General features: G+C 54.7%; 2 protein-coding genes across 2 annotated transcripts; one reads left to right on the forward strand and one right to left on the reverse strand.

Annotated features, from left to right (window-relative positions):
• Positions 1 to 1,747: 1,747 nt before the first annotated feature.
• LOC113978211 (C-C motif chemokine 5-like) lies at positions 1,748 to 5,378 on the forward strand. Its single transcript, XM_027704971.1, has 4 exons — positions 1,748 to 1,762; positions 3,443 to 3,699; positions 4,174 to 4,285; positions 4,754 to 5,378. Exons 2-4 carry the CDS (start codon positions 3,627 to 3,629, stop codon positions 4,839 to 4,841), a joined length of 273 nt encoding a protein of 90 aa, XP_027560772.1. The 5' UTR covers positions 1,748 to 1,762; positions 3,443 to 3,626; the 3' UTR covers positions 4,842 to 5,378.
• Positions 5,379 to 10,547: 5,169 nt separating this feature from the next.
• On the reverse strand, positions 10,548 to 12,982 carry LOC113978221 (C-C motif chemokine 4-like). The gene is made up of 3 exons (XM_027704985.1): positions 12,793 to 12,982; positions 11,847 to 11,958; positions 10,548 to 10,936 (listed from the first exon to the last, which is right to left on the reverse strand). The coding sequence occupies exons 1-3, from the start codon at positions 12,863 to 12,865 to the stop codon at positions 10,849 to 10,851; spliced, it is 273 nt and encodes a 90-aa protein (XP_027560786.1). The 5' UTR covers positions 12,866 to 12,982; the 3' UTR covers positions 10,548 to 10,848.
• Between the last annotated feature and the right edge of the window lie 9,442 nt (positions 12,983 to 22,424).

The following is a 22,424-nucleotide window of genomic DNA, read 5'->3' on the forward strand; positions in this document are numbered from 1 at the left end:
TTCAAGAAAAGTTGTAGCATCCTCTGAGGGTTCACCAGGGAGGTTCAGTCCTGCTGCTGCTGGATCATGGACTCCCTTGGGGCTGCTCTACATTGCCAGGCTCATGTGACACACACGCACCGGGCACAGGTGATACAGCACCATGTTCACAACAATCCTGACTCCCAGTGCAGTCCCAGCGCTTCCCCAAAGTCGCCTTGGGAGGAGAACAATGTGTAGGTGCAGAATGACTGTCAGCAGAGCCTTCCCTGGGTGAGGGAAACAGGTCTGAGCCCTGGCACTGGGCTGGGAGTGTGTCTGGAGTCCCCATTCCTGCTGGTTTTGAGGTAACATTGTTGGCAGCTTGTTTTTCCAGGAGAAAGCAACAGGTTGGGACCATCTTTTGGTACATAACCAGGAGCTGTGAGGGGCAGGTGATCCGTAGGTGATCCTGATTTCCAGAGAGTCCTTGGAGGGAGCCTTCCTTTAACCCACAGAAGGAAAATAAAGAGGTTTCCCGATGAACAGGAAGGTGGAAGGGGCTGGAAATGGCCCCTCGACTCCCCAGGGATTTGGTACCAGCATGGGCAGCAGACAGGGTACTGCAGAGCCCCAGATCTCTGCCCAGGACAAGGAGCCCAAGGGAGAGCCCAGGGCTCAAGGGGACAGTACAAGTGTCACCTGTCCCTGCCCCTCGGGCTGTGTGCAGGGAGGAGACCCCCAGAGGGAAGCACGGGGGGTCTCCAGTGGGGATGTCCCTGGGGCAGGGCTCCTCAGCAGGTGGATGAAGTGGAAAGGCTCCAGGAACGCTTCCCAAGCAGGACGGCAGAGGGCCCGGTGCTCCTCGGATGCTCGTTGCGTGGCTGGGAGGGGAAGTAAACGGACAGAGAGAAAAATCCCTCCGGTTTTCACAGAGTGGGGAAACCTCCCCTGCGCCTTGCCCTGTCCCGTGACGCTCCCAAAAAACGGCCAGTGTAGCTCCTCTCTCCATCTGAGGCCAAACCCCACCATGGTCCCCTCTCGCAGCCCTTCCATGACCTGCTCTGGGGTGCCAGTGGGACCTCTGGCATCCCGCTCCCTGTGGTGTCCTGGTCTCTTCCCAGGTTTCCCTGCAGTGCCTGGTGGATCCCAGCTGCCACCTTTGCCAACACCTTTGGGCAAAGGGAAGCCGTGGTAGCTTTGGGGAAGCACAGAGAAGGAGGAGGAGGAGAGTGGGGAGGAAGGTCACCCTCCCACGAGAGCCGGCCTGGAGCAAGGACAGAGCCACGGTGGATGGTCTGGCATCTTTCCAAGGCTCGGGCATCTCTGCCGCGAGGGTCAGGGCTTGAAGAATGCGCCTCCAAAAAACCCCTGCACAGGGCAAACCCACCCCCCCGAGCGAGGGGCGCAGGGATTGTGCCATCCCTCGGGACTGTCGGGAACGGCAGGACGGAGCTGGGCTGGGCTGAGGTGCAGCTTTCAGAGCCACAATCAGATGTCACGGTTTCGGTTGCCTTTCGGAGCCGTGACAGAGCTGAGCTGCGGTCGGGTGAGCGCTTGTGTCTCTCTGTGGTTTCTTAGATCTCGATGGGGCCCTGTCAGATGTTATGTCACAGGCAGTTCCTCCGTCTGCCAGCAGATCTGGGCGCAGCAAACAGGTTAATTCCCGTGTCCCACGGCAGGACAGTCTCCATCTGGGATGGGAGGGGAGCCACTGTCACCCACCAAATGCAACCAGGAGGTGACACAGCCCGGGAGCTGCGTGTTGGAGCCCAGGAGTGTGCGGGGCCACGTGCTGAGGCAGGTGGGGATCATATAAAAACTCACTTTCTACAGGCACTGCTCCTTGGAAAGGGAAGTCCCAGCCCCAGGATGAGCCTTGGGGCAGCAGGGACAAGGCTCAGCTCCAAATGCAATTGCTGCTGTGGTGAGGAGATGAGGGGGAGACCCGTGGCCTTGCTTTGCACCCCTACATGGGTCTGAGGCATCAATAAATTAGCCAGGCCAACAAGATAATTGCAGTTCTGGAGTATGTGCAACATGGGAGTAGCACTAAATAACCCCTCTCCCCATCTCCAACAGTGGGAGAATCCCTTGGCAAATTCCAGCTGAACTCCAGTCCCTTGCAAAGCCTGAGCACCTGCAGCCTGTTGCTGTGCTGCTCCCAAGTGCCACCACCACGTGCCTCTGACAACTTTGTGGTGTTGGGCAGGTTCATCTCCAGCTCCTGCTCATGAGGGCCAGAGCCTTCAGTGTCCCCAAGAAACCACCAGCCCCAGCCCCAGCCCCAGGAGGATGAGTTAGGAAAGCCATGGGCATTTGTTCCTGCCAGAGGGTCCCTGGCACAGCCCTGGAGACCCTCTAGCAGCACCCCACGGGGACACCACGGGGAAGGGGACACTGTGGGGAGGCAGATCCAACACACCCAGAGACTGGGAGGTCTCTGAGTGCCCCACACAGACCCACGAGGTGTGTTGGGGAGGAGGGTGGGAGCAGAGCAGCCCTGCAGTCCCTGGTACAGCACTGGGGCCTCAGGGCAGTGAGGAAATCCCGGGAACACGAGCTCATGGTGACTCGTGAGCAGCAGCTGGGCTGGCACTGGGCAGGAAAACACCCCAAGGAACCACAGTGAGCTGGCAAACTGGGGGCCTGTTGCCGAGAAGAGAGAGGTGGCAAAAGGGGAAATGCTCCCTGGGGCATCCAGGGGAACCCATCTTGTCATGGCCAAGGAAGTGCCAGGGGCCTCTGGGCAGACACACCACGAGCCCCATGACTGGGCACAAGGGACTGAGGTCTCTGGCACAAGAGTTGGTCCCTCTCCACTCCCTGGGCAGGGGAAACTGCTGCTCTGCCCTCTGCACCCCACCCTGTACCAAACCCACACTGGCACTTGGAGAAGATGCAATTTGTAGAGTCAGCCCTTGGAGTTGGGATTCCCAGGCACTTCCCTCAGTGGGGGTGTTAAGAGGGGGTTGGGTGCCTTGAGATCCACGCTGGAAGCTCAGCATTGAGGGGTTTGTGCTTTATGGTGCCAAGACTGCCAGCTCAGACCTACAGCCAGTCTCCAGGGTGCCAGCCCCCCTTGCTGCCTGCACAGGCAGCACAACTGAGTGTTCCTGCTGCCCATGCTGCCCACGTTGTCCCCCTGCATCCACCTTGGACACCTCCCACTCATCACTGGAGCAGGGCCCCCCTGGCTGGACCTGCACTGTCCACAGGCCATTTTGAAGGTCTCAGCACCCTTGTCCTCCCTGCCTGGGTGCCTGACTGAGCCGAGGTCCTCCAGGTGCTCCAGGGAGGATGCTGAGATCAGTTTGATAAGCTCAGCTCTCCGGTTGGATGATCAAAGTGTGAACTTGATGCTTGAGGGTGATTTCATATCCTGTCTTGGTCAGTGGGTGCTGATTTTCTCAGACTTACCTCCCCTCACACCAAGGCTATTCTGGTACTTTCTAGACCAGCTGCTTCCTTTTTTTTTTTGCAGCATTTTGGAGGCAAAGGTGCCATGACATCAGCTCTTGGAAATTCCGAGTGTTTGATTTGATATCTGACTGACAGGGCTGGCCACTGGCCCTATAAAAGCAAGAACTGAGCCAGAACCTCACACCAGGCACAGGAGGAACCTGCTCTGGTCCTGCCTCTGCCCCTGCAGCTCATCTCTGGCCAGGATGAAGGTCTCCACCCTTTGCCTCTCCATCATCCTCATCGCTGCCCTCCTATCTCAGGTGTCTCCTGCTCCATGTGAGTACAGCATCCCTCTGCTCTCTTGGGGTGGATTTTGCTCTGACTGCCTGTAATTTTGGAGCAGAACTGGAAAAAAATCAGCTGCAAAGGTTGGAAACCTGTGTAGATATCTTCCCCTGCTTTAGTGGCACTGGTTTTCCTGTCTAGCATCCTTTTACCTTAGGGATGAATTTTACTGGTATCAAAGTTTTCAGGTTTCGTCTCCCCTGATTTTTTTCTGGACTTTAAAATTGATCCCAGGGTAACCAAAGGGATTTTTATCATGGGAATTAAGTATAAGACATTCAAGAACCTGTCCCAGCAATGGCATTAATGAAGCTTTGGTGTTTACAGCAATTTCTTGCTGATTTTCTGGGGAAACAGGAGGAGAAGTGGCTGCCCAGGTGATTAAGGGGCTTGCCCATGCTCTCAGCTGGGGAATGTGCATTTATTGAGTGGTTGTCTCAGGCTGGATTTCCTAATCTCTTCCAGTGGGGTCTGACACCACTATCTGCTGCTTTGGCTACACCCCACGGAAGCTGCCCCGGAATCATGTGAAGGAATATTTCTACACCAGCAGCAAGTGCCCTCAGCCAGCAGTTGTGTGAGTACCAGCTCCTGCTCTGGGCTCTCAGGGAAGCTTCTGCCAGCCTTTGGGCTTCCCATCCAATGGGACCAGGAGCAGGGTGGGGTGAGATCCCACACCCGGAGGAAGGGAATGGAGCAGCCACCCAGGTCCCCTGTGCAGTGTGTGAGCCCTCACCCTCCTCAGATGAGAAATAAGTTGTCCCTTGGTCTCCCTGGACCGTCCTGGTGCTGGCAATAAGGTGTGGGAAGGAGGTCAGGAGCCAGCAAGACTTTGCAGTGGTGATGAGCCCCATACACAGAACATTCCACGCTGCATCCAGGCTCATCTCTGCATTGGAACATCCAAGAATGGGGGGTTCTCCCAAAGGACCTTGATCCCCGCCTGCCCCCTGGGTTTTAGCAGCTCCCTGATGCTTGGGGCTTTGTGGGAGATGATCCAAAGAGGTGACCCAGGTCCCTCATGGTCCCTTTTCTGCCTTGGCAGGTTCATCACCCAGAAGGACCGGGAGGTCTGTGCCAACCCTGGTGCCAGGTGGGTGAAGGAATATGTGGACAGCCTGGAGCTACACTGAGCCCTGGGAGCTCAGAATTCCTGCCAGTCCACCTGGCAGAGCTTGGCACACACCTAGAAACTCTGCTGCTGAGCACCAGCACCTGCTGAGCCACCTTGGAACCCCTGAAGTTCTTTTTGCCTTGCAAAGGGGTCATTTATCCACGATGATTCAGCCACCCGTGGGACAGCTGTGCTGCTGGGGACCTCCTGCCCTTGCAGACCCACCTTGGTGTCCCCTGCTGGGTGACCTGTGGCTAAACTGAGCCCCCCTTGTGCCTCCACTGCTAGAATGGGAGGGGAATTTCACCCCCAGAGCTCTTTGTGGGTAGTGGTCTGTTGGAATTAGGTCTGAGTGCTGTCAGCTAAACCCAGGCAGGGTTCTAAAGTCGGGTGAGTTTTGTCATGGCTCATGACATTGCTGTGGGTAAGATCAGTCTCCCCGGGGGAGGAAGTGGTACCCTGGTTACTTACAGGATGCTTGCTGTGGAACCACATTATTCAGCCTTGTTCTCAAACCTCTGTCTCTTGCCAATGCCAAAGAATAAAGTTGTTTTCTCTCTGTGTCAGCTCTGGTTGTTCCCCTCCTGCTTGGAAAACGGGGCCAGTAGGACCCCACTACAACTATCTGGGGAGAGGCAGGGGAAGAACCCCAACTTCCCAGCTGGAAGTGCCTCAGCCTCCTCAGCCCTAAAAGCCTTCCCTTCTGCCTGGCCTCCTGCTCTTGGAGCAGCACCATGCCAGCACCTCCCAGCACTGTCCCTTCCCAGCCCCTGCTCTGATGTGGAGACAGAACTTTCCCCCAGCCCTTCCCCTTTCCTTTCCACCATATTGTAGCCAAGGCTGGGAGCTGGTGGGGCTTTCCCACTGCTTTCCAGCCAGGACCACACCCCCAGCACAGGCTCCTCTGGGAATGCAGCCTGAGCCAGGCTCAGCTCTGGGGATGATGCTCCATTAGGGTTTCATTTCAAGACAGGCACCAATTCCCTTTTGTTCTGCAGCTTCTTGGGGTAGGAAGCCTGAATTCGGTTTAAAAAAGCACAAGAGACGTTTTGCACCAAGTAAAACCAACAAAGGCACTTTATCAGCCTGTGGTTGCCATTTAAAACTGGCTGATAACTTTGTGGGTAGAGAACGAAACTGCCGGTCCCCCCTCCCTGTGTTGGGGCTCTGCAGGGCCACGGGGACTGTTCAGGGTTATCTCCATCAGCTGAAACAAAAGCCCAGAAGCTTTTGTATCACCCCTTGGCCAAGAGTGTCCCACCTGGCAGCTTGTGCAGGTCAAGTCTTCACCTCCCAGGACATTTTCCACCCTTTTCCACTCCATCAAACCCCGGAGCACTTCCTCAGGCCCTCCTCGTTGCCAGCAATAAATGACCCCTCTCAATTAGGGCCAAGCAAACCAGCAGGAGATAAAATGTCCATAAAACAACCCCAAGCCCTGTTGGTGCCACGATGGTCTGCAGATGTTCAGGTTGTCTCCTGATCTCTCCTTGCTCATCACCAGCTCTGCTGTTAATTAAGCAGCATTTCCTGATGCAGTTCCTTTTTAAGAACCTCAAAGTCTCTATTTCTGGCAGGACCCAAGGCCTGCAGGGTGGGCAGGGTGGGAGCTCAGAGGGAGGGGAGAGGGTCAAACTTCTATTTTACATCCCTGCAAAGCAGCTCAGTGGCAGAGGGGACCCTGGGACACAGCCTGGCAGTGCTGTGGAGGGAAGCAGGGAAGGGATCAGCCACATCTCCCTGAGCAGGAAAATAATCAACCAGTGCTGGTGTTGGTTTGTTTTCACACCGTGGCTGTTTGAGCACTTCACAGAGAGCTTTTAAGCACAGTTACCCCTCAATTATAGGGGGGAAATTAAGGCATGAGGCCACCTTTGCAGGGTCAGGCTGGGTCAGAGGGGCTGAGGGGGTCAGCACCCCCCATGAGGGCCACAGGTCCCACTTTGCTGCTCATGGAAATGTGACAAACAAGAGGAAATCAGCCCACAACACCAAAATAATCCCTTTGGAAGAACCTGGGCTAGCCCTGAGCTCCCAGAGCACTGGGGGACCAGGCAGGGGTGGCCATGGCAGCATGTCCCCAAAAAATTCACAGATGCCTTCACCCAGACAGAGCCAGGGGCAGGGCAGACCTGGTGGTTCTCCTGGTGGTGGAAAACTCGTGGTGGGGAAGGAATGCACCAGGGCTGGGGAGTGTCCTTTGTGTGATCTCTGTCTGGGGTGGGGACAGCCAGCCCAGGGGAGGTGCTGGGACACCAGAGAAGGTCCCTGGTCAGACCAGGCTCTGCCTCAACTTGCTGGTGGCTCCAGCAGGAAGGAGAAGGGCCACAGACCACAGACCCCAGTGGCCACTGTGGAGCCTGTGGTTGGTGGCCCCTGGGCAGGCACTGTCTGGGCGCTGCTCTGCTGCACACTGAGCTCAGCTGGGAGCTCTTCCTCACCTGTGCTGGGGTCCTGCACTCCACAGGACACTGGGAACACCCTCTCATCCTCCCTCCACAGGGCTCACCCCATCATCAGTGTGGGAAGGTCCTTCTCAGCCATCTCCTCACCACTGGAAATCAGGACTGAGCCATGGCCAACCCCAGATAACACCCCAGCCAGTCCCGCTCTTGGAGCTAAGACAGAGAAGGATTTATGGGGCAGAGCCAAAGGGTTCCTGCCCATGCAGGAGCCCATCCCCACAGAGCTGCTGCACCTGCTGGGGGGGTACAAACAGTCCTCCACGTGCTTCCTGCAAAACTTCTGCCAAGGGGATGTGAATCAGCCTGTTCCTCAGGCATTGCAGGTCCATCACGAGCCTTTCTTCCTCCAGGAAAGAAAAAAACAACCCAAGGACAGAGGTTCTGCACAAAAAGGGGTGTCAGGCCCTGGCACACCTGCCCAGGGCAGTGGTGGAGTCCCCATCCCTGGAGGGGTTTAACAGACTTGTGGATGTGGCACTTGGGGACATGGGTCAGTGGTGGCCTTGGCAGAGCTGGGGGAACGGTTGGACTCAACTATCCTAGAGGTCTTTCCCAATCTAAATTATTCTGTGATTCCAGGTGGATTCACCAGGAGCAGAGCAGGATTGGGAAGGGAGGGCAGCAACAAGGAGAGAAACAAGACTGAAGTAGAGAGACAAGTTCCCTTCAGGAGCTTGGCAGCCACACAGCCCATGTTTGTGCTCAGCACTGCTCCATCCAGCCCCCACTTTCCACAGGGAAGCACCAGCGTTGGGACACATAAATGGGTGGGTTTAGGAGAAAGGGTTCTTGAGGGACACGGAGCTGCTGGACTGTGACCAGTGAAGGTTAGAAAGACAGAAATCAGAGAGGCTGAGGTCAAGTCCAAACCATCAGCTGCCCAAGAGCAGCAGGGGGAGGCCGTGTCAGGATGTTCCTGATGGATTTCGGAGCAGGGAGCAGCAGGGAGACAATGCAGATGTTGGGTCTGAGGGTCTCCATGGCTCCTCTCTCTTCCCAGGGCTTCTCCAAGTGAAGCTGGGAGAGAGGGGAGAGCCACGGGGTTCCTGCTTTCAAACAGACCAGAGAGAACCAGGACACCCAGTGCTTTGCCCATGGCACCATGAGGGTCTCCAGACCTTCTGGTGCCTCTGCCACCGCAGGCACTGAAGGAAAAGCCCTCTGAGTTCACCGCTTGGAAACCGAAACCAGAAAGGCTGGAGAGGGAAATTCCCACAAGTGCCTGGGCACAGGGCCAGGGACTGTCTGGAGAGGAGCCAGCTCTGCACCACAGAGTCCTCCAGCCTCTCCTGCCTGGGCCTGGGATAAACCCCAGACACCCCCTGAATTCTCTTTCTCCCAGTCATTCATCCTCCATCCCCTCTCAGCACACAGAGTCCCATTAGCAGGACTATTTGGGGCTCCTGCAGCACCAAACTCGGGGTCAGGGAGGTCTCAGGGGTAGAGGAGACCCCCAGCACCCCCATCCCGGGCTCTTTGCCTGCTCCTGTCCATCCACCCCCCATGCAGGGACCACTCTGCTCCCATGTTTCACTGGGAAGCCCCACTCAGGATACACCTCCCTGTGGATTTTCACCTCTCCTGGGACACAACCCCGTGCTGGGCTGGGCTGCCCTTCCCTGGGATGCTGCTCCTTGCGTGTCCATGAGCCCTCGTGCCTGTAGCAGCTTCCCAGCCTGGAAATCACAGGACTGAAGAGAAATCACAAGACAATGTGGAGGTGCTTTCCCAACCTCAGAGTTGCCAAATCTGATCTATAGCTGCAGGGGGAAAAAAAATAAACACTGAGAAAAAGCATTTTTTTGCTGTAGGAAGAAAAACAGGATGAAGGCCAGGCCAAGGACAGCTCTGGACTGTGCCGTGGGGGCATTTGAAGGGGGATTGTAAGAAAGATGGGGACAAACTTTTTAGTTGCTGGAGGACAAGGGGGAATGGTTTTAAACTGAAGGAGGTCAGTTTAGGTTGGATACAAGGAAGAAATTGTTCCCTGGGAGGGTGGGGAGACACTGGCACAGGTTGCCAAAGAAGCCGTGGCTGCCCCATCCCTGCAAGTGTCCAAGGCCAGGTTGGACGGGGCTTGGAGCAAGCTGGGATAGTGGAAGGTGTAGGAGTGGAAAAAGATGATCTTTAAGGTCCCCTCCAACCCAAATCCTTCTGGGGTTTCTCAGAGTGCAGGAGCTGAGGAGCACTGAATGATCCCAAGGGACAAGCTGTGCCCAGCACTGTGCTTCCCTCCTTGGGACCTGCTCCTTCCCATTTGCATTCCCATGGAAAGCTGCATCCTGAAAACAACTCCAGCGGGTTTTCTGCTGGTTGTTTCACCCCTGCAGCACAGCTGACCCCTTCCCTTTGTTTTACAGGTGGGAAAGTGAGGAACAACCCCCAGTGGGGTGGTCAGAATGAAGGCTGGGGTTCCCTGCCCCTCTCCAGGCAGCAGTGCCAGGCTCAGCACCACTGCCAGGGCGATGGGCAGAGATGGGGTGATGTGTCAGAGGAACACTGAGGAGACACTGGAGGCCTCTGTCAGTGCATGGGTGGGTGCCTGTGCTGGGAATCTGCTGCTTAACTGGCAGCACTGGCAGGCAGGGCAGGGAATTGCCTGGCACAAGGAGATCATGAGCCCCCCTGACACCTGCCAGCACCTCCATCCCCTCTGCTTCCCTCATATGAGCTTCTCCCCCTGCTTCCCCCCCAAAAAAACTGGCAGGGTTTTACCCCTTGCAGCATCATGTCCCACCACCACCCCATTGCACACCCAGGGACCAGTCTGAGGTGGGGTGTGTGGGGCTGGGAGCAGCAGGAGAGGGTATGGGACGTGCCTGGAGTGTGTGGAGAGCAGAGTCATGTATGTAAAAGTCCCACATGTGGGTTCAAACACATCTAATTCTGGAGAGGATGTGGGAAGGGGGGGTGCATGTGATCTCAGAGGATATTCACGGGTCTGCAGGATGGAAACTTTATGGGTTTGCCTCAAACCATTTCCCATCTTCACATGTCACAGAGAGGCTGCAGAGAGGCTCAGGGAGGCATTCTGTCTGTGCTGTAACACCACAGAGAGGCACAGAAAAGGAAAAAAGCAGAGGTTTTGTCCAAATTCTTTATTCTCCAGAATCTTGAGTTCACGTGTGCAAACCAGGGCCACTCATCATCCAATATTGGGTCACCATCCTATAAATATCCTCCCTGTCATCCTCTCATTAAAAAAAAAGCACTGTCTACCCCATATGATAATTTCATAAATAATTTACTATAACTTCAATACAACAAATAATAATATAATTTCAAATAACATAACAAAGGTGCAGCCCCCTGGGCCTTGCCAGGCCACCAGTGGAGGGTCAGGGCAGAGGGATGAGGTCACAGCCCAGTTTGTGGAAGCTCAGGGTGAGCAGCAGCAACCCCAACAACACGAGGTGTCCTGGGGAGTCCTTCCAGCAGTCCCTTGGAGACACCTGCAGATGCTGTGGGCTCCTGCAGCTCCCATTGTCCCTGCTCCATGGTCGGGGCTCAGGATGAGGTGATTTGTGCAGGACAGCAGCTCCACTTGCCATCTTGCCTGGCTCAGTTCTGCTCCACGCTCTGCAGGTACCTCTGGACCCAGCTGTCACCGGGATTGGCACAGACCTGGCGGCCTCTCCTTGTGATGAACCTGTGGAACAGGATGGGACACATCAGGCCTCAGGTCCCACCTGCTTCCCAGGACAGCCTGGATCCCAGATTCGGGGCATTGCAAGAGGTTTTCCCCCCTGCCCCAAGCTGATGATGAAAGCAGTGGCTGGCTGTGATTCTCCCCCCCTCCCACCCCTTTTCCCTCGCTGCCTCCTCGACTCCTGTGGGAACATCCCTGGGTGTCCCTGTTGCCTAAAATTGCAGAAATCCTTTTCTGAACAATGATAGTATAGAAAGGTTTAAAAAAAAACCTCTTTAATGAGACATTTTAGGTGCACAAAGATGGCCTATGCACACCCACACACACAGGTTTTACAAACTTATCGCATCATCTAATTAGAATATCTAACTAATATCCCTCATGGGGATACACTCAGCCCAAAAACTGTCCATGCTCCACGGGCACACCTCCCAGATTTGAGCTGGTGATCCCAAGACACCCATGAAAGTCTTCATCAGTTCTCTCTGTCCTGCCTTGACCATTTTCAGGGATTTTGGGCACTCTTGGATAGTTTTGACTCTCTTCAGTCAAGCGATGTGCCTGCCGTGTCCTGTTCTAAGAACATTTTATACAGATGAAATGTTCTCTGCCTTGCTACAACCTTCGTCCATCGGGATCCTTGACAAGAAATACGAAACACCATTTCAGGAGCCTAATGCACAGGCACTTAGCTAAAGTGCTAAAAGAGTTATACTAAAATCCACATAACCCAGATTTTAAGGAGCATCCCCGGCAGTCCCTGTGCCAGCCCCTTTCCCCTGGGGTTCACCTCTCCCTGCTCTGTTCCTGCAGACCCCCACCGTGCCCACAGCCACCCTGCAGGGCTGGTCACCCCCGGGGTGGCTGTCCCTGCCCTGTCCCTGCCCTGTGCCAGCCCGGGGTCACTCACACAATGCCTGGCCGGGGGCAGGTGGTGCTGGTGCTGTAGTGACGCAGGATTCGGTCCCGGGGCAGCTCGTGACGGGTGAACTTGAAACAGCAGATGGGGAGGTCAGGTCCAACTGGAAGAGGCAAAGAGACAAACAATGTGAGCACTGGGAACCGTGCTGGTGGGGAAGGGAGAGGGGAATTAGAGAATAATTCAAGTTAATGGATGTTGGGGATCACCTGGGCCAATGCCAGGAGTGGTATCAGGTACCACGGGAGATTCCCACCCTGCCACTGCTCAGAGCTTTGCTTCCCCACCTCCCCCAGTCCCAGGGCAGAGGCTGAAATCCCTCAATTCTAACCAGGAATAAGTACTCTGAACCCAGGGTTGATGGACAGATGGATGGATGATGGATAAATGGATGGATGGATAAATGGAGGATGGGTCTGTAAGAAAGATAGGGACAAACTTTTTAGTTGCTGGAGGACAAGGGGGGGTAGTTTTAAACTAAATGCGGTCAGTTTAGGTTGGATTCAAGGAAAACATTATTCCCTGGGAGGGTGGTGAGGCCCTGGCACAGGCTGTCCAGAGAAGCTGTGGCTGCCCCATCCCTGGGAGTGTCCAAGGCCAGGTTGGATGGAGCTTGGAGCAAGCTGGGATAGTGGTAGGTGGCCCTGCCCACGGTAGGGGGTGGAAAAAGACGATCTTTAAGGTCCCTTCCAACCCAAATCCTTCTGGGATTTCTCAGAGTGCTGGTGGGTGGATGGATGGATGGATGGATGGATGGATGGATGGATGGATGGATTTTTTAATCCCAGGGTTCCTACAAGCAGCTGATCTCTGAGCAGAGCAGAGAGTGGCACCAATGCTGATAAATTCCCAGTTATCTGCCAGGGAAGCCCAAAGGAGAAATAACAGCAAAGGCTCAGATCTGTTCTTCCTTCACAAATGAAAAAGCAGGACTCACCTGGACCAGAGAAAGTTTGGGAGAAGGAGGCTGCAAGGAGGAAAAGAGCCAGAACAGCTGCAAAGACCTTCATCTTTCCGTCGGGTGAGGAATGTCAGAGCAGGACCCGAAACTCGGGAAGATGCAGCTCCGTCTGAAGCAGCTGGAATCTGCTCCCTTTTAAAGGGAGCTTGGAGAACTCGAAATGGAAAGTCCAGGATGATGATAAAGGATGACATGAAAGTGAAATAGCTGAAGGGAATTAGAGGGAATGAAAAGAAAGCCAGGAATAATGGGATATAGTGGAGCCAAGTATGTGAGCTCTGACTCAGCGCTCGTTCTGGAGTTATTCAAATCAAAAGGAAACTAACTGTGCCAGGTGGCCCGGCCACAAAGAGGAGAACGGGTTCTCTGGACTGCAGGAAGGGGTTTTCCCTGCGAGGCTCTATAGGGAAAGGCTCAATGTTTGCATAAGATTATGCAACTCTGGAAAAGAACCAAACCGGGAGGCAGCTCTCGTGCCGTTATGCGGCGGGTGCTTATCAGAGGCTGCCTGTGGAGCTCAGTGGTGGCTGGACTGAGGGATCTGTGCTTCCCAAAACGCTCCGCCTGCCCCCCCCCCAGACCAACAGTGCTTGGATTAACACGGGCCAGAGGGGAGCTGAGGCTGGAGACACCCCTGGAATTCACCCTGGAATTCACTGGACCTGGCCCAGTCCCTGCTCAGTGGCTGTCCAGGACCATGTCCAGGTGGGCTGTGAGACTCCACAGCCTCTCTGGGCAGCCTGTTTTGGTGTTCAACAAAATTTTATCTGGTGTTTAAATGGAATTTCTTGCTCCCTCTTGTCCTGTCAGTGGCCACTGAGAAGTGTTGGGGTCCATCTACTTTACCCCCCCCACACATTGGTAAGATCTCCCTAAGCCTTCTCTTCTCCAGGCTGAACTGTCCCAGCTCTGTCAGCATTTTCTCCTTGCAGAGATGTTCCTGCCCCTTCATCATCTCCATGGCCTTTTGTTGGACTCTTTCCAGTACATCCACGTACTGGGGAGCCCAGAACTGGACCCAGCACTCCAGGAGAGGCCTCAGCAGTGCTGAGCAGAGAGGAAGGGTCACCTCCCTTGATCTGCTGGCAATGGTCCTCCTCAGGCATCCCAGGAACCTGTTGACTTCGGGTGCCAAGGGCATTTTGCTGCTGATGTCCAGGCCTGGGGTCCACCAAGAGCCCTGGGGCCTTTTGCTTTCCGGCTGGTTGGCACTGGCATATCCTGGGGGTGCCTAAGGGTGTTCCTCCCCAGGGACAGGACTCTGCACTTCTCCTGTTGAACTTCATGAGGTTTTTGTCAGCCCATTTCTCCAGCTTGACGAGGTTTCTGTGGATTTCACATGAGCCAACAGGGACAGGACAAGGGGGAATGGCTTTAAACTAAAAAAGGAAAGATTTAGGTTAAATATTAGGAAGGAATTGTTCCCTGTGAGGGTGGTGAGGCCCTAGAACAGGTTGCTCAGAGAAGCTGTGGCTGCCCCATCCCTGGAAGTGTCCAAGGCCAGGTTGGACGGGGCTTGGAGCAACCTGGGATAGTGGGAGGTATCCCTGCCATGACAGGGGGTGAAACGGGATGGGCTTTAAGATCTCCTTGAACCCAAAACATTCCATGATTCTGTGAAGGCAGCCTGTCCCTGCAGTGTGCCAGCCCCTCCTCCCAGTGTTGTGTCCCCTGACAGCTGGCTTAGGGTGCACTTTGTCCCATCATTCAGGTCATAAGGATATAAAAGAATACCCAGTATCGATCCCTGGGGTTCCCTGCTGCTGCCTGGTCTCCAGCTGGACTTTGTGCCACAGGTCACAACCCTCCAGTCCATTCCCAGCCTCTCTCACTGCTGTTTATCTAACCCAAACTTCACCAGTTTGCTCTCGACAGTCACAGGCATCCCAAAGGGCAGGATCTCACCTGGGAGCAGGGAGTTCACTGGAAGAAGGGATTTGCCAAACCTGAGACACTTTGCCAGCCTGAACCTCTCTGTGCAAAGGATGCCTTGAGTTGAAGATGGATTTCTGGCTAAAGAGGTGAGAAGCAAGTGCTGGAGAACCCCCCTGTCATGGGAGAGACTTTCAAGTCTCAACTCGGGGCAGCTCCTGCCTGGGGAGCAGGGAGGGGGTGAGCTGGGCTTCCTGCTGTTCTGCCACATTCTGGGGGTGCAGTCAAAGACCCTCCACTGCAGGGGGGATTCTCAGGCCTGTGGTTGGGCTCCTGAGCCTGGATTTTCACCCCGAGAAGCCCAAACTCCATGCTCAGCTACCCTGGGGCTGCACATGGGATCAGTGGAGACACCAACCTTCACCAACTGGCTCGTCCCCAGCAGGGACTGAAAGGAGAAGGTTCAAGGCCTCTGAGACTGGTGATGATCTGTTCCTTCCCACACTTATCCCACAGGGGGGACCTCTTTTGCATTCCTCCTTCCTCTCATGGTCTTACATCCCTGTGGAAGGCTGCAGGCTCAACCTCAACTGGGCAGAGACCTCAGCAGAGTGGCCAAGTGTGTGCTTCTAGTGGGGACAAGGGCTGACAAGTAAGTCCTGACATGGATATCAGGGAAGGTGTTGGATTTTTCCAGATTCACAACAAGCCCTGGCAGGACCAGCTCTTCATTCCTGGGTAAGTCTGAGCAGCTCTGGGCAGAACAAGAAGCAGCTCCAGCTTTTGGCTGAATTACAGAACGAAACCAAATTATGGCTTTTTGCCATGGAAATAAATCATGCAGAAACCAAGAGTGGGAGTTTTCTGTTCCTCTGTGCTCGCAACTCTCGTGTCAGTGTGTGCTCGGGGAAGTGACAAACACCAGCACTGCAGCGACCGGTGACAAGGTGACACAGGCTGTGGCTGCACAGAGACACAGCTGTGGCTGCCACCAGCCAGGGACAGCTTTGATCATGGGAACTTCACACCTTCTGCTCCCCTGCGAGGCACAAACCACGGGGCTGATGGTGCACTTAGAGCACCAGGGCAGGCAGGGGTGATGTGACCTGCAGCTCTGTCCTCCACCTGGAAGCACTGGGATGGTCAGTGAGAGGGAAAAAACCATCCCTGGCTGCTGAATGTGGTGGAGCTGGAGCAGGAGGAGGAGGAGGAGGCTGCAAAGAGCTGCTGCAGCTGCACCCCTTGGCTGTGTGGTGGCACGGAGCAGTTTGTGCCCACAGAGCTGCCCTTTGTCACTGCGATGTTGTTTCCCCCTGAGCGCTGAGAAGCCTCCTGGAAGGGGGGGGCTCCTCCTCCCCCAGCCCCAGGGCTCCAGCTTTGATCCAGCCCGGGATGGCCCTGAGCACTTTGCCCTCGCTGACCTCCAAAGCCACTTTTTGGTTTCAGTTTGCTGCTTCCGTGCGCTGGTTTTCACTTCTCTGGCAAATCCCAGAGCTCTCTGCTATTGCAGCTCAAGCTTTCTGAGCTGACCCCTCTCAAGCTTCCTTTATTATTCCTGGAAACAAGCCATTCTTTTACCACTTCAGCCCCACCCAGGCTGGGCTGCGAGGTTTGTTTTGGTGCAGGCAGGGGAGAAGTGAAAAGCTGAAATTATTCAGAGAGGGAGACTGTAGGGAAGGACGTTGTGGGGGTGCTGTGCTGTCACCCTCTGGGGTATAAATGGTGACAAGGATTAACCCAGAGGCTTTTGGGACTCCTTCAGGTCCCCCTGAAATCCTGCCCTCGCCAAGAGCCACAAAGCCCATACCCCCAGGGCAGGGGGATGCAGGGCACTTGGGTGGGTGATGGTGAGGGCTATCCCCAGGTTGAGGGGGCCTTTGTCTGCCTTCCCCTGGGATACAGTTCACCCTCCCAGCCCTGGCACTGAAGGGTCTTGGAGCACAGAAAGAATATGAATTCACCCCTGACACTTCCCACAGCCATTTGCTCCTCTTGCCCATAAGTCCACGAGCAGATGGGAGCTCTGGGGGGTGGAGGTGCCCATAAGGCCACAGGTGGACACTCTGGGTTGTGGGGTGCTCCATTTGGGACATGCTGGTGGTTTCACCCAGGGCAGAGATGAGGTGCTCTGAGGGTCACAGCACTGTCCCTCTGCTCACAGCCTGGGGAGAAGTGATCCCTGACCAAGCCAAGTCCCTCCACTGCCACTCATAAACCAACCCCAACACCACCTCCCTGCACGGTCCCCAGGGGATGCAGGAGCCCACATGGGGAGGCTGAGGGGCTGTGGAGGGAGGCAGGAGGGGCTGTGGGGCTGTGGAGGGATTTAGGAGCCCACATGAGGAAGCTGTGGGGCCATAGAGGGATGCAGGAGAGGCTCTGGGGTTGTGGAGGGATAGGGAAGCTGTGGGGGGATGCAGGAGAAGCTGTGGGGCTCTGGAGGGGTGCAGGAAGGGCTGTGGGGCTCTGGAGGGGTGCAGGAGGGGCTCAGGGGCTGTGGAGGGGCGCAGGAGGGGCTGAGGGGCTGTGGCCCACTGGCAAGTGCTGCCAGAGCTCCCTGAGCCCTCCCCTCTCCCCCAGGGGATGTGGGTGCCAGGCACAGCCCGTGCTGACCAGGGCAGCCAGACAATGGCCCCTTTGAAGGCCACAAACCCATCTGGGGTGGCCAAACCCTCCACAGCACAGGGCCAGGCCCTGTACTTCAGAGAGATGCTGCAGAGCTCCCCAACCTCCAACCAGCCCCAACCTCCAACCAGCCCCACTCATGGGAAGTGGTTTTACAGCTCTGCACAAATCGAGAGGCCAGTAAACATCTGTGTGTGCCCACGGGGTTTACTGGCAGCTGGAAAGTCACCCCTGCCTTGGGACCTCACACCTCCTGTGGGGCTCCAACCCCCCCCCCCAGTGACACAGCCCTGCCTGCAGAGAGGGGCCAAACCAGCCCTGGGCACTTGAGGGGCTGAAGAGGGGCTGAGGGCCATCGACCCCATCCCTGGAGGGGTTTAACAGTTGTGTGGATGTGGCACTTGGGGACATGGGTCAGTGGTGGGCTTGGCAGTGCCGGGGGAATGGTTGGACTCGATGATCTCAGAGGGCTTTTCCAGCCTTAATGATTCCGTGATCCAATAATTAGGGAAGTCCTCCAGCCTGGCAATGGCCCTGGCACAAGCTTAAAGGCTGTCTCTGCTCTGAGCCCCCTCAGTGAGGAGGGGAAGGTTGTTCTCAGCCACCCCTGAAGCACCCCTGGGGTGCAGTGACCACCCTGTGCTCCCCAGGCTGCCTGCACCCATCACACCAAACCCCCGGAGAGCTGCACTCCAGGAGCACCAAGGAAAACGAAAACAATCAACTTGTGTCTTGTTTATTTTCCTTTTTCCTCTGCTATGATGAGCAGACAAGTCCCAGTGGGGTCATTTAAAAACTGGGTTTGGTTTTCAAAGAATCACAGAATGGGTTGGGTTGGAAAGGACCTTAAAGCCCACCCAGTTCCACCCCTGCCATGGGCAGGGACACCTTCCACTAGCCCAGGTTGCTCCAAGCCCCGTCCAACCTGGCCTTGGACACTTCCAGGGATGGGGCAGCCACAGCTTCTCTGGGCAACCTGTGCCAGGGCTTCCCCACCCTCACAGGGAAGGATTTCTTCTTAAAGTCTTATCTAAATTTACTCTTTTTTAGTTGCCATCTCAGCAGAGCTCTGAATTTTCAGCCTGGTCCTCCTTGCTCCTGCTGGGGGACTCACCAACGAGGTGGGCAGAGGATGCAGCCCCTGGAGAGAGACTTTGCCTGGTGCTCCCAGACATTTGGCGTTTGAGGGATGCTGAGGGGTGAGGGTCAGGCATATCCCAGCCCCTGGAAGCAGCAGTCAGGGTGAGCCAGAAGCACAACCCCACAGCCAGTCCCTAAAGCTCAAAAATTCCTAAAATTCAAGTTTTCTTTGTTTTGTCCTTTCATGCCAAGGATTTGGAGCAAGGAGGCTTTTTTAATTTCACTTTAATTTGCTTTGAAATACTGTACACTTCATCCTCTTCAATGTGCTTTGCTTCCAAGAAAGGGCCAGGAGAAGTCTGAGGCATCAGCCACCAGAAAGAACTGTGTTCCCTGGGGTGTGTTTTTTCCAGACTGAGAAAAGTCTTTCTGGGGGAGGATGGAACCTCTGACAAGATACAGATTTCTTATCAGCTGTGAGCAACTTCCTGCCCTGATATGACTTCAGGGTTTCCTCTGGAATGCAGCCAGAGGTGACCAGCACTGCTCATACCACTGACCAAGGTGGCTCTGCTCTCCCCCTGCCCCTCCACACTGGAGACAGACAGTCCCCAGTCACTCCCACAGGCACAGGGTCCCACTGGAGCCCTTTCTGGGATGTGACATCATCTGAAAAATCCCAACATTTCTCCACCTATGTCAAGAATGGTGGGGGTGAAACTCCTGGATGCTGGTAGAAAGTCACTGGTGCTGCAGGGAGGCAGCTGCAGGAAATGATGGATCTTGTCCTAGAGGCAGTTTCTGAACTCAGGACCTTTTTAATTACTTCCTTTTATGAGCTAATCCCAATTCCTCCTCATTAAACCCTGCTAGAAATAGCACCTTACATCAGCCAGTCTCACCAGTTTTTTCCAGGTTCCCCTTTCATTCAAGATGGAGAATTTCCCCATTTCTGCTGTCACTGAGTCTATTTTGGGCATTTGCTTTCCTTAGCACTTTCTCCTGGGATTTTTTTGAAGGGACTTGGAGAAAACCTCTTTGTGTAAATCAGAGCAGCATCAGCCAGACTCCTTCAAATCCCACTGACTCCAAGCAGTGCCTGCTGAGTCAGGAATCCTGAAACCACTGGAACCAAGATGGGAAAACTTCCCTCTCACACCACAGTTTTGCCCTGCAATGAACTTAATCCCCCTGGAGATGCTCCAGCCCACTTTGCCCACTCCTCCATGGCCATCTTCATGTCTCAAGGGTAGGATGGTTCTTCATCCGAAACACACCCAACCTCTCTTCCTAAAAGAGGGGAAGAGCTGGAAGAAGTGACTCTGTCATTTCATCATGACTGGAATGTGGGGAATGGGTAAGGAAACATTTTTTTAGGATTGTGTTGCGACATCCCAGGGCATCACTGACATGACTGTAACCTCCCACCTCTATCCAGCTGATAGAGTGAGGGCTTTACTCAGATTTCTAAGGAAAAATTAGATTCCTAGAAAACCAAACAACTTGGCTCTTGGGGTTATTTTTTGCTTTCAGCAGTAGAAAAGTTTCAGCCCTTCCCAGTCCCCTGTAAAACAAATTGTCTAAACTAAACTGACTCAGCTGAATTAAGGAGTTTTTTGGTTTTATTAACTAAAAAATGATCCCCGAGAGTCTAAAATTGTTTGGCATCTTCTTGATAGCAAAGGGATGAAGGCAGGGAGGTGTCCAGCTGCCTGAGAGGGGAAATCTGTCACTGAAAACATTTGAATAATCGCTGCAGATTTCCAGCTAATTCCTCTGTTTTCACGAGACTCATCTTTTATCGGATGAGTCTCGTCTTTATTTCCTCCCCATAAATGGAGTTTTGGGCAGGAGCAGATGGCTGGAGGTGGTGGATCTGGAGACATGACCCACGAATGCTTGAAGGCACAGTCACGGGGAACAGCTCAGAGCTCTTACGTACTTCCACAACTGCATTCCCTGGGCAGCCAGCCGGGATCCAAGGGAGCTGGAGCTCATTCACAGACGGCTCCTAGTCCAGCTGGAACAGTTGGAACGCCGAGTTCCCACCTCCTGCCTGGCCAGGAGCCCTCCTCATCCTCCTGGGATAGCTGGGAACAGGCAACATGACAAGTGGAGTGAGGGAATGGGATCTGGACGGATGAGTGAACCTGTGAGGTGCCTGTGCAGAGGGAAGGATGGAGAGGGGGCCGTGGTGTGTCCAGGAAGGTGATGCCCAACTTGGCAAGAGCCCCATTTGCTCCATGGGATTAATCTGCCTGGGTGAGGGGCATCACCATGGCTCCCACCAGGAACCTCCCTGAGGGTGGGACATCCCTGGGACTTCTCCTGTGAAAGTCCAAGGTGGCCTTGAACTCCAGACCCCTCTCTGGCTGCATGGAGCACAGCAGTTATCCTGCCTGGAGCAGAGCAGTTATTCCTCATGGAGCAGAGCAGTTATCCTGCCTGGAGCAGAGCAGCTATTCCTCATGGAGCACAGCAGTTATCCCTCATGGAGTAGAGAATTATCCTGCCTGGAGCACAGCAGTTATCCTGCCTGGAGCAGAGAATTATCCTGCCTGGAGCACAGCAGTTATCCCTCACGGAGCCAACCAGCCATGGCTGTTGGAGGGCTGTGCCCACCACACAGAGTTGGAGGATATTTGGAAAACACTGGGTTATTTCCAGAAGGTTCCTGGGGCAGGGGCTGGAGCCTTTAATAGAAAGAGGATGACTCAGTGCCCAGCACTGTGGGGAGGGTGCAGAGGTGCTGCTGGTGAGGTTGGGTTGCTCCACTTGACGTTATAATCCTTCCACTGGAAGCATCCCCCAAGACATCACCACTCCATGATGTCTTGAAAACAAAAAGGAGGCACATCTCAGGAACACCTGCTTCCCTCTGGAGAACATATATCCTTCTAGGAATGTCTCGTCACAGCTGGAGAGCCCCCAGCTCTTCCCAAAGCGTTCATCACCTCCCTACCAGGCCTTCCCTCTCCTCCTCAGGGACAGAGGGGAATTTGTTAGACCTCCATGGCACTCTGTGCAGGCTGGTGGCTTCTTCCCCATGAACCATCCCTGTCTCAGGCCTTGCCCAGCCCTGGGAGAGCTGTGAGCTCTTACCCTCTCCCATACAATGTGCTACTTCCCCTTGTCTGTGGTCATGACAATTTTCTGCTGAGACAGGATACTCTTTTCTTCCCAAAATCCCAGTTTCTGCTCATGGCCTCATCCCAGTTACTCTGCTCCTGATCTCCTGATGTTCATAAGCAGTGTCTCCTTCCTCACCCTGCTCCTGGAGCTCTTTCTGCCTCATCCTCAGGGCCACAAAGTCTCCAAACACCTTTTGGCTCTCTGCAACCCCAAGGCTAATAATGAAAGGCCTCACCTACCAGTAGCCCTTGAAATTTAACTGGCTAATACAAATTGGTCATTCAGGGTCTCTTTATAGGACCTGGAGTGCAAACAGGCACTTCCAGGAGATAACACCCCATCTCAGCTCTCTCTCCCTTCCCTTAAATTGAGGAGGAAATTTGAGTGCTTCAACTCTAGGACTCCTGTCTCATGCCCACCACTACCTGTGCTGGTGCCTGCAGTGCTGTCACGGCTGCAGGACATGCCCAGAGTCACCTCCAGCTCTGTGGAACATGTACAGGGCACTGGTGACAGCTCCCATCTCCTGCTCCTAGGGCAGTGTGTGAGGGAAGCAGTCCATGGCAAAGGACCTTTCCCAGTCCCACAGCCCCTTTTTCCCTAACCAGCCTCATCCCATTGATGCCCTTCTGCACAGCTCTGTCCTTTGGGCTACTCAGGCAGGTTGGGCAACAGGGGACTTGACAAATGCAGGAACCTCCACAGAGGAACTTCTTGCTAAGGGACAGGCATGAAAGAAGCAGAAATAGCCACAGTCACTGTTTCATATCCTGTGTCACTGGGGAGGCACTGAATCAAGGGGGGAGCTTCACTCTTCCGGGGCTGGGGCTGCTCTGTTCCATCACGGGACTGCACCACGAGTGGACTCTCCTCTGGGGGAAATTCCATCATGCCTACGT

The sequence above is a fragment of the Neopelma chrysocephalum genome, unplaced genomic scaffold (genome assembly GCF_003984885.1).
Source record: "Neopelma chrysocephalum unplaced genomic scaffold, ASM398488v2 Primary Assembly neopelma1_299, whole genome shotgun sequence".
Lineage (NCBI taxonomy): Eukaryota > Metazoa > Chordata > Aves > Passeriformes > Pipridae > Neopelma > Neopelma chrysocephalum.

Coding starts and splice junctions, on each gene's coding strand:
- LOC113978211 (XM_027704971.1), top strand. CDS start 3,627: ATGAAGGTCTCCACCCTTTGCCTCTCCATCATCCTCATCGCTGCCCTC. Junction 3,700..4,173: donor TCAGGTGTCTCCTGCTCCAT/GTGAGTACAGCA, acceptor AATCTCTTCCAG/TGGGGTCTGACACCACTATC. Junction 4,286..4,753: donor TGCCCTCAGCCAGCAGTTGT/GTGAGTACCAGC, acceptor CTGCCTTGGCAG/GTTCATCACCCAGAAGGACC.
- LOC113978221 (XM_027704985.1), bottom strand. CDS start 12,865: ATGAAGGTCTTTGCAGCTGTTCTGGCTCTTTTCCTCCTTGCAGCCTCC. Junction 11,959..12,792: donor CCAAACTTTCTCTGGTCCAG/GTGAGTCCTGCT, acceptor TGCCTCTTCCAG/TTGGACCTGACCTCCCCATC. Junction 10,937..11,846: donor TGCCCCCGGCCAGGCATTGT/GTGAGTGACCCC, acceptor CCTGTTCCACAG/GTTCATCACAAGGAGAGGCC.